We start from the raw sequence: 12,013 nt of genomic DNA on the forward strand, positions 1-12,013 counted from the left end.
AGTGCAGTAATAAAGGCCGTAGAATTAGCTACTAAATACTAACCAGGGAGTTTTGTATAATATTTGAGGTACATAAAATTATTTACGATTATTCATTTGGACATGAATTCTAGGGTTTCCCCAATTTTTATTTACTAGTATAAAAATGTTGAATGTAAATATAAGTTTTTATATAAGTAAATGGAGTAGACTCTAAATTAATGACAAATACGTTTATTATTTCTTTCTTTATGTATTTATATATTTAAACGAATTATTGTAATGTAAGATGAAATATTTATAAATAAAAATAATAAGAATACGTTTTTTATCGAAAATTAATTAATTTACTCTACCGAAATTCTGATTTAGAGTTGAACAGTGAGTATGAGTCACTGTAGATATTTGATTACATTTAAGCAGCTCTTGATTTTCCAATCTAATTCTTACAGCTAAGAAACCAAAATATCTAGAAAAACGACTTTAAAGTTCTCAATCTACAATGTCTCCATTACTCATAAAGAAAAATATTTGTAATTTTCTAGAGAACTTAAACTTAAATCTTTGTGTAGGAATTTAAAGCGAAACTGTATTCTTAAGTTCGAATGGGACATAAAATTAATTGCTAGTTCGTTCTGGCGACATGTTAAATCGAGGAAATTATAATGCATCCTTCCCTTGTCTATTATAATGAAACACAAACATATTCTTCTCTAGATGTAGCTAATCTTTTTAAAGATTTCTTCCGCACAAATTTTGAAGTAGACTTAGACTGGATTCATGAGTGTCGCTAGAACAAAAAATCCGCAGTTAATCTTAGCGCATTAACCTTAATGCTTTTTTATGTTAAAGAGGGAATTCGGCAACTTAAGGATAAGCAAAATCTGATGTAGACGGGCCATATTTGTATCTTTTTAAAAACTGCTCTGCAGTTGCCTACCCACTTTTATTAATGCTCAACAAATCCCTTGAATAGGGATAGTTTATAGATGCCTGGAAAGCAACAACTATTAGTCCTGATTCAAAACTGGCAATTATAAAAATATTGCCAATTTAAGCCCAATCTCCAAATTTTCTATGGTTTCAAAATTATTGTGAAAGATAAAATTTATTTTTCCAGTTAACATGGCTTCACGAGATATAAGCAAGTATTTGCATGTCTCTTACTCTAAATCTTCTTCCCTTCTACCAACTTTCTACCACATTGGTGATTCCAGATTGTCCAATCCAATAGAAATTATTGGCTTTGGTGTGGCATTTGACTCTATATTACTTTTTCAAAAGCATTTAAATTGCACCATTTCAAAGTCATATTTCGTATTTGCTTTTGCTCGACATTTTAGTTCGGACTTTGTTGATCCACGTACTCTAAAGTTGTGATACACCTCACTTGCACGCTCCATGCTGGAATATGCTGTCTTTATTTGGAGACCATATCAGGAATGTCATATGAGTATGTTTGTACGTGTCCAGAAAGTACGAGGACTTGTCCGTTATGCCTTGCATTCTTTGCATTTTACTTTTCTAATTCCGTCCTACAAAAGACGGTGATTGCTCATTAACCTAAAATCACTAAATAGTAGAACAACTATTCTCTCCCCTCTCTCTTTGTGTTCGATTTGATAAGTGGGGCGATTGACTCCCCATCGTTATTCGAGACAATTCATTTCAATTTTCTTCAGCGAATCTTACGAAATCTTGATACTTTCTGGTTAGGGACGGTTAGAACTAAATATGTTTCTAATGCTCCGATTTCTAGAACTTTGGGAGAATTTAATATGCTTTCCAACTATATTGATTCTAGATTTTTCTTCCAGTAAATACTACCTCAAAATATTACTAAATGAATTGTTTAGCTAGGTGCTAAGTATTATCTAATATTTTTCTTCTGTAAACCGTAAGACATGTGCCATTGGTTTCACTAAAGTAGACAAGTTAATTATAACATTAATTTATTTTTGATTTAATTGTTTTTCATAGGCTGTAACAAATATTGCATTTTTAGATTATTGACAATTAACCCCATAAAAAACACTCACTACATATTTTCATCTAGTGAGATTCTTTTAATAGATTTCGCCATGAATTTTTTACACCGCAATTTTTTTACCTGGAGTTGGCGCACAAGAAGAGCTGGGACCATTTCTGCATATTTTTATATACATATATATATATATAATTGGCGGGTACACCCTTTTTGGGTGTTTGGCAGATCTCCTCCTCCTATTTGTGGTGCGCGCGTCTTGATGCTGTTCCACAAATGGAGGGACCTAAAGTTTTAAGCCGACTCCGAACGGCAGATATTTTTATGAGGAGCTTTTTCATGGCAGAAATACACTCGGACGTTTGCCATTGCCTGCCGAGGGGCGACCGCTATTAGAAAAATGTTTTTCTTAATTTTGGTGTTTCACCGAGATTCGAACCTACATTCTCTCTGCAAATTGCGAATGGTAGTCGCGCACCGACCCATTCGGCTACGGCGGCCGAATGGGTTATGACATTCTGGCAGTAAATGAGACAAGTGAAAATGAAAAAAATAAAATAAAATATATTATTATATATATATATTACTATATTACTTAAAATAAATAACTGAATATTTATAATGAATGGAACATTCTGGCATGCGAAGATCTATTTTTTATAGCTTTCTTTCCAGTGCGAGCTAGAAATTTTTTGTTTTTAAACTATTGCAATATTTTATGATTTACAACATTTATCATATGAATATATCCTGTGAATACCCTAACTACAAAAAATTGTGTGTTATATGTACGTATGTATAGTAAATCAATTGAAAATATTTACCCAGTGTGCGAAATATTATCTGTCTGCTGCGATATTTCTTTCCAAGCCAAATAGCCGTCACTGCTATGGAGTACTGCGTGCTGGGCGATAGACGATCTAAAATGATTGCCTCGCTATTACCGGCGACATCCTGGACAACCCTGTAACTTAAATTAATTCAATTACCACTCTTTGCCACAAACTACAAGCGCGACACAAAAAACAAAGGATGCAGAGGGGTAGGCGAGCAGACGAACAGACGAGCGGGGAGACGAGCTAAGAAGTTAAAGAGCAAAGAGCAATGGATAATACATAGCCCGGAACATCTTTGTGGCTAGGATGCAGGTGCATGCATCTGTACACAGCTACTTATGTAGGGGAGAATAAATGAATATAAAATGCTAGCTAGCAGGCTAAAACCGTTACAACGCTGTGGCTTTGTAGGGGCAACGTATGCTAGGCGCATGCTGTGCTGGAGGGCAAGGGCTGTTTGGTACAATACTGCTACCAGGTTTACAGTGAGTGCAAAAGAATGCGTAAAAGGAATGCAGGAATAAGTGCAGTGTTGTACGTAGCTATGAATAAAAAAAGTTTATGATTAAGATAAAAAAGCGTCGTGTAACAATGGAGATGTGCCAGTGGATACAGTCGAGAACACAAATATTTATACGCAAATATACTCGCACATGCATACAATACGAATAACAACAATAAAGGCAAAGTGACACAGGAAGTGTTCGGCGTTGGCAGCGTTATTTTATACAGGCAATTGGAAAATTTTCCAAATACCCAGCAGTCAAATCTGCTGGTTGCGAAGTGAAGAATCACAGATGCAATTCGTAGTACATTTAAGGTGCTACCCAACTAATCTATTTAATTTGGATTTACTGATAGCAACCGGAAAACTGAACATAAATTTTTTAAAACACTTGAATGACAGACATTATCAATAGTATTTAATTATAACGTACTAATTCTTTGTAGACAAAACAAAAACTAAATTTAGTGCAAAAGTCACCAATTTCGATAAAAAATGGCCAACAAATATTAATAAAAATCAAGTAAAAAAGTGTTAACATATATTAACGATTCTATATATATAAGCAATCTATGCAAACAGTTTTCTATCATTTTGTGTTGCATGCACGTAGATTCGAATCTATACACTTCGAATGAACCTAGTCACTCACCAACCCATTACACTACGTCGGTCGTTTCTATAAGTGGACTAAAAAATAGAAAAATAATTTTTCTGATAGTTCTGATAATAAAATTCTAACAATAGTCATTCAAATCAACCGAAGCAATGCTGACGAAGCAGTAAGTAACTGAACATCTGCTGCTCCTTGAATTGTTTAGTGTACAGAACGTCGACTGACTATTTTAATTTTAAATAAATACATAACAATTTTAAAATATTAAAAGTTTTAAAATATTAAAAATTCAAAAATATTAAAAATTTGAAAGTAACAAAAATTTTAAAGTATTAAAAATTTCAAAATACTAAAAATTTTAAAATATTAAAACATTAAAAATACTAAAAATTTTAAAATATTAAAAACTCTAAAATATTAAAAATCAAAAAATATTTAAATAATAATAGGAATAATAGTTCTTCATAACAAACCACTGAGTTTTCGTTATTTTTGTTTGTTTTGATAATTAATAATCTCGCAATAACAAATTAATTGAGTGCTCAAGTGCTACAAAAAAATGAAAAATCGGAAACAAAAAAAAAATCATCCCTGATCGCGAAAAAATTGAAATGAACAAATGCATTTTCTGTGTACATCGCAACCATCTGTTTTCCGATATGTCTCCGGATATTCACTATCAATCGCTCAATTTCTAATATTGTGCAATGAAAACTGAAGAAAATAATTCCCAAATGTTGCACTACTGTATGGAAATTACCTTGTTAAACTAACTCTATCTGTATCGCCAAAAAATTGTAAAAATAATTCCATTATTACCGAATTAACCGAATTTCGTTTATTATAAATACGCCTGTTTCTATTATGAAGCCATCTTTTTACAATAAAAATATTGTATCAAGAATTCCTTTGCATACATTTTGTTCATTTTGCAGCTGTTACAATTTTAGTCACCTGAATGCACCAGAACAAATCTAGTTAATAAATTCAGGAATTGCATTTTTTATTCACCACCTCGCATTCTGACCTCAGGCTGTAAATAGGGATGTCATTGCAAAAGGTGTTTGTTTGTGTAATTAAGAATTTAATTAAAACAAGTGAATGAATGAGAATGAGCATTAAATGAGGCGTAAGGCGATGCTCAATGAATTGAAAAAGTTCACTTTGCTGCCAGCGGTGAATTGTGGCCAATTGTTTGCTGAGCGGATGGTGTCGCTTGAATGCGCGCAACACTTTTCATCCCATGAGAACGGACGGGCATTCCCACTTGAAAGCTGCGCGTGGCAGTGCACATCTACATTAAACGAATAGCGAGCATTTATTATTAATATATTATATTATACTAGGGGCTAATTTTGCAATTTAAATTTCATTTTGATAAGTACTTTCCGCGCTCGTGGCGATGACATCTATCAAAGTTAACGAGAATGCTGCTGCTACTGTGGCATTTTTAATGGAATTTGAGTTGCTCGTTTAGAAATGAATTCTATGGATTGCACCGTGCGACAAAAGTATTTTTTTTTGTTGCCCTTTAAAAATATAATAGCACGAGAAATTAAAGATTTTATATAATAGTGGAGCATCTAAAAATTTCATTTTCTCTTCAATTTTATTTTTTACAGGACTTTCAAAGGAAAAACGTAAACAGAGGTAACCATTGCGTATACTTTATTTTATAACGGGAAAGTTCAACTATTTTTTTACATTTTTATAAAACAGCAAGGAGAACAAAGTTGAGGTATGTATTGCATAATATATAATATACATAAGATTTATTTATTTTTTTAAATAATTTGTTAGGTCATTTCAAGAATATTTAAGGATATATTTTTCAAAAAACATTATTGCGCTATATTTGCCTGACGAACGGTAAAATTAATTCTTATTAATATATATAAATAATTTTACAATTTTATTTTTTACAATTGCACCCTTTTTATGGGTTTGACTAAGCTTCTCCTCCTATATGGAGAGTGAGTCTTCCTGTTTTTCCACAAATGGGGAGACTAATAGTTTTACGCCCCCTTCGAATGGTATCAGACGTTTTTTATGAAGAGATTTTTCATGGCAGAAACAAACTTTTTTTATCAATACAGGTTTCGAACCCGGGCACTTCCGATGGAAATTACGCACCAACCTATTCACCTACAACCATCGCTTTATTAATATCTGGATATATGTATATTCTTTAGTTTGATATGCACGTTGATATCATATCATTTAAAAACATTTGTTGAAGATTTAGTCCTTTGAAGCTTTAAAGTCCTTTAAAAACTTAAATTGATGAGCAAACGGAAAACTGAGTATACAGCATTATTATGTAAAAATCGTATATTATTTTACGTGCATATGAAATTTTCCTGGATAATTATCGTAGAGTGTTGTATGCTCCTTGAGGATGTCAATCCCGAGACCCTGGGTATTATCTACAAAAAATTACGAAATTTTCGGGATTTGTAATTTCTCACGAATCATATGAAATGGAAGCAGAAAAAATCCTTTTTATAGCAAAATTCCAAAGTTTTGACGTTATGCCATTAAAACTGTTTGGACATATTTAGGATTGCTAATACTCAAGTATTATGGGAGAAAGTTCAATCGAAATTCTACCTGGATGAAAATAAATCGATTATCGAAAATCAAAAGCCGAAAACCGAATAATTAGTCGAAATGGTCTTGTCAATTCACTATCTAGAAATTATGATTTCACTATGTACATTATCCTATTTTTTGACATATTAACCGCCAACCTTACAGAGGTGTTTGAAGAATTGAAACATGAAATCAATGTTGCCATTAGTGAGATGAGTGGCGAAGATTGTGCGATATAACGCCTTTAGATTTTTTTTTGTGGGGCTATGTTAAAGCTCATGTCTATTCAGACAAGCCTGCTTCAATAAACGGATTGGAGATACTGGCCGAAACATTGGAAAGAGTATGCCAAAATTGGACTAAGCGGATAGACCATTTGAAGCGCAGTCGTGGTCAACATTTGCATAAAATAATCCTCAAACATTAAATTATATGGACTGCTTTTTTGCATTCATTGCATTTTTCTGAATTTTGCGTGCGTTTGCTTGAAAAACTTTCCTATAGCTCTTAAAAAATCACCCTTTATAACGAACTTAACTTGTAACAGAACTTATGGCAGGACTAAGTAGTATTAGTAAATTTATGACTGTGAATACGATCCATATCGATATATACCAGCGTGAAATTAATTTTCATTTCAATCAACAGCATAAAATAAATACCCGCTTAAGTTGAAGCCATTGAGAAAAAAAAAATAAAAGTAAGTTTCTCTTAAAAATTCAAATTTTTTTATCTTTAATTTCTTACTCTTTATCCGCCCTAAGAAGATGGAATAGTTGCAAAACAAGGTGTCTAAAAATAATACATATACATATATAAAATAATATAAGTGGCGCTTACACCCTCTTTTGGGTGTTTGGCCGAGCTCCTCCTCCTAATTTGTGGTGTGCGACTTGATGCTGTTCCACTAATGGAGGGTCCTACAGTTTTAAGCCGACTCCGAACGGCAGATATTTTTATGAGGAGCCTTTTAATGGCAGAAATACACTCGGAGGCTTGCCATTGCCGAGGAACGGCCTCTATAAGAAGAAACGTTTTTTATCATTTGGTGATCGAAGCCGGGCACTTTCGAATGGTAGTCACGCACCAACACATACAGCTACGGCGGGCGTATAAAAATAACCTAAAACTAAAAAGTAAAGTGTCCCCAAAAAAATTAAATTTGAGTCTGCAGTGGTCTGTGAGGATGCTGTGAGTATTCTCAGATTATCCTTGGTGAGGGCTATAAATTTTTTAAACCTCTTTTGGTTGTACTCTCCCAGTAAGGATTTCACCTAGCATAGTCCCATAGGTTGGTGCCAGCCAACCTCCCTTAGCCCTAGTTCTTCACTCCTGAGCTTCTCCTTGATGGTGTGTTGTCTCATGGCAAGGAAGGGCTTGGGTTCTGTTAAAGGCGAGGCCGCAACCTCTCTCGCCAATGCGTCCGCTACTTCGTTCCCAGTTATACCCCTGTGTCCTGGGACCCAAATTAGTCGGATGCAATTGTGCATTCCTAGTAGATTAAGTTTCTTGATACACTCAAGTACCAAAGAAGATTTGATCTAACAGCACGATAGAGCCATGAGTGCCGCCTGACTACCACTCAGAATGGCAATTCGCTCATTCCTGTCTAAGGTTATCTCTGCATATAGACAGATGGTAAAGCTACTCATCGGCACAGACCGTTTGGTTTTGGGGCCTTAACACGTTCCCTGTCCGCTGAGCCACATATGGTTCAGTAAACGTGCGCCTGATATGCACTGATACGTTCCTGAGCCATATGTGCGTCAGGGGGTATATGAACCAAATGTGTTTCATGAACGTGCAGAAGCAAAAATGTCCCTCTACGCTCATGGACCATATGTGTTTCAGGTAGAAATGCCCTACATCCGTTTTTTTTTAATTATTATTATTACTAAAGCTATCCTATGACTACAAAAAAAACAAATTATTCAAAAAACCCTGTTGGACTTGTGGGTCAATTTTGCATTTTTGTATTGGGACAGGGAACGTGTTAAATTCCAACGCCTATGCCTTCTGTGGTCTTCGGGCCACCTGTGTACCAGTGCAGGGTACTCTCCTGGAGTTTCTTTTCCAATGCTGGTCTGCTCTAGTTCAACTTATTGCTCAGTTCAGTTCTGAACTTCTTTTCGAATTTGATCACCTTAGTGATATCACCTCTGGGTAGCTGAGTGGGAGCTGCAGCTTTAGCACTTCCATGTTTTTCAGATGACATCACTTTTCCTTTACCGAAGCCTTCCCTAGTAATATTCAGCAGAGTACGATTGGCTGATTGCCGAATGACTATATGGAGCGGTGACGGCTCGAGCATCACTTCCATAGCAGCTGTAGGACAGGTCCGCATAGCACACGCATGCTAAGCGCTGAAGATTAGTAAGCGCTGCCCGCATCGTCGAGAGAGTGACTCTCGATGCCCAAGCGATTTCTCCATACGTCACCGTTATTATCATCACCGCTGTCTTATTATCATGATGTACATCCATCTGCTAGACGTTTGCAGATCATGAGAACCTTTGTTGCCTTGGACAGGTTACAACGTCATTCGCTTATCCCTGACAGCCGATTTCGTTGTTTGTCGGCAAGTGGTCGTTTACTACTAGGCTCCGCAGGAGGGATGATAAAACTTTCCTTTCAATTTAAAGTGTAACGAATAGAACTCGGAAAAATTAGTAGAGTAATTGACGTGTTTTAGCCGCTTTTTAATATGCATAGAAGTGAGTGAGTCGTAAAACGGTCACAACTACATCGGACCATTTTTACTGAATACTATCTGTGACTGTGAAAAAAAGTTTCACGATTGGTAAATGTTATTCTGCTACAAGTCTTTGCAGATTTAGGAGGGATGTACTGAATAGAAATTTTCAAGAACATTTGTTTCGTTGACCTGCTATTTTGACAGATATCCCTATTGCGAATCGCCTGCTATTAAATAATATAATAGTCCATATAAACCAATTTTTATATAAATGATCAAAAAGCATTTAAGCGCGCAAGACATCTATTATAACTCAATTAAAGCTCCTTCTTCTTGCAATTTAATGGCAATGATGCAGACATTTTCTTTATTTAGAATGCTTGAAAAATTCAGTAATCATTTTATTAAACGATTGTATCAATTAATTTACTCCAAATGCTTTCCAAAATAAAGGCAATAAAAGTAGGTTATGGCAAAATGCCAGTTAATCCCCCAAGTGGCTGTAAAAAATCTACAAGCCCAAGATAAAACAGCCCTATAAAAATAAATAAATTAGAATTTTTCGTAACACATGCATATTAGATTGAATTAATGTGCGTATGCAGACGAATAAAAAAACATTCACATATATACGCACATAGAGACAAGTAATTATAGACGCGCTATAATAAAAATAATTGAGGAGGCAATATGTTGTGGGAAAGCCAGTGACCAGACACAATTAATACACTTACAGACATACATATGTGTATGTGTTCTGCAGCGAAAAGCCAAATTATTCAGCAAATATTATACCATATAATGGTTCATGAACTTTTATTTGATAGAAGTCGTACTAATTCCATAGCGACTAGAACTGAATATGCAATTTCGAAACGCGCACAGCTCGCATAATTTCACAAATACGCTTTCCAATATCAGTGGGTTCTAAATTTCACTCTGTACCTATTATGATCCAATAAGGACCACCTTCGGTATGGTGATGATCAATCGATATTTTCGGCACTCTTTCAATGATTGTGACATCAGTCATCAGAAGGAAAATTAGACGTGAGGATCAATCAACATCAACAATACATATGTTAATCTTATAGTATAGTCCAGTAACACTGAGAAATTTAGTATTAAAAAAGTAAATACAGGAGACATCATTGATTTCAAGGAATGGGTTCAACTATATTTCGAAGCTAATCTTAGTAAGAAGTTACGGAAAGAAGTACCTAAAAATCAAATTGTAAAATTTCAAGCATCATTTTATTATGACTTTTTTAGATCAAAAAAAAAAAAAAAGGTGAGGTAATCACAAAAAATGACATCTCAATCTCATCAATTTTCGTTCCTTCCAATCGGGCTCTCACATTGCCAAAGTGCCTATTAATAACACGGTGCTACAGTGAATTAGAACTTTTGAAGTGACATGATGAGCACTGTAGATCTAGCCGAGAACGACGCGGAACCGTGTTCAAAAAATTTTTAACACCCTCAAATTTTTTATTTTGGGTGTTTTCCGACACTTAAAAATTCGTAGCTCGTCTGCATTTTATTCGATTTCCAATCTTGAAACAGTTTTGTTGAGGTAAATGTTACTCCTTCTGACGTATGTTTTCTATTTTTCACGCCAAGCAAAAATAACCACTGATTTTTCAACACAATACTTAATTTTTAGTAAATTTTTCCAATTTTTGCGAGTTTTACTAGATGTTGTCGATAATATTGAAATGAAAGGTTTTTTTTATTAGTCGAAAATCTCATAGCTGTATATATTCCGAATGTAAAAAGCATTTCATTTCAAAAATAGATCAAAAAGTGTCGAAATAACGGATTTTTTTGTAAAACAAAAAAAAAAAGTAAACTGAAAGTTTTGTTCACTACTTTCATATTTGCAAACTTAATGCGGTTCTCCGTTATTATTCCCGAAATACGTATATAATTAAGTATATTTACTCATACCTCTGTCCATTCCGAATCTAGCAAGCATTATTTCATCAAAATTGATGAGAAATTTTCCAAGTGAAGAACGTTTTTGTAGAAATAAAATAAAAACAGAACATTCTCGAGTTGAACAGAGACCGTAGAAGAATATTATAACGGCAAAGAAAATAAAAAATAATGCAAAAATTAACGCAATTTGCTGACTTACTTCTACAATTTTCTGACCTGATCAGAACCTAACCTAACGTTACCTAACCTAGCCCTAACCTAACTCAATCGATTCTAGTCTAGTACTTTTCCTGGCCTGACCTAAGTTAACCTGATTTTACCCAAACCAAACTAATCTTACCTATCATTTTCTTGGCTTAGCTTAATTTAAATAAGGTTAGGTAATATTAGGCTAGATTAGGTTAGATGCACTTATACTAAGTTTTAATAGGTCTTGATCATTCAAGACTGATGATTTTTTACACTCATTAAATTGTACATGCTTGCCAGCAAATTGCAAGCGGTTCTGCTGTGTCATGCAAGCTTCGGTTGGTCAGTTTCGATTAGGTAAGCTTGGGTTATAATGAGTTTTGATATGTTAGATGTATTCATAGTTATGTAAACTTATTGCTGTCACTCAAAATTAGCCACAATGAACAGTAAAGCACTGTATTCATGCGGTATTCTCTCGCAGTCTCGGTTGAGCTGGATTTTTAAAGATATAGAAACAACTTTTTCAAAAAAAATCGTAACTTTTACAGTTTGCAATGTATGAAGATGAAAAATAGCTTCTTTCGAGCACATTTTATTGGAGTTTAAAAATATGTATATATTTGTGGGGCCCGTTGGAGAATAGTGGCCAAAAAACACTTCCCTTCTGAAGCCC

At 34.4% G+C, this 12,013-nt stretch overlaps 1 protein-coding gene across 1 annotated transcript in view; it reads right to left on the reverse strand.

Annotated features, from left to right (window-relative positions):
* The window catches only part of LOC129244190 (uncharacterized), a 146,133-nt gene that overhangs the window by 36,332 nt on the left and 97,788 nt on the right, over positions 1–12,013 (reverse strand). The window contains 1 exon segment of the mRNA XM_054881803.1: positions 2,788–2,927. Within this exon segment, the coding sequence (XP_054737778.1) occupies positions 2,788–2,927 (140 nt within the window).

Source organism: Anastrepha obliqua, chromosome 4, assembly GCF_027943255.1.
Source record: "Anastrepha obliqua isolate idAnaObli1 chromosome 4, idAnaObli1_1.0, whole genome shotgun sequence".
Lineage (NCBI taxonomy): Eukaryota > Metazoa > Arthropoda > Insecta > Diptera > Tephritidae > Anastrepha > Anastrepha obliqua.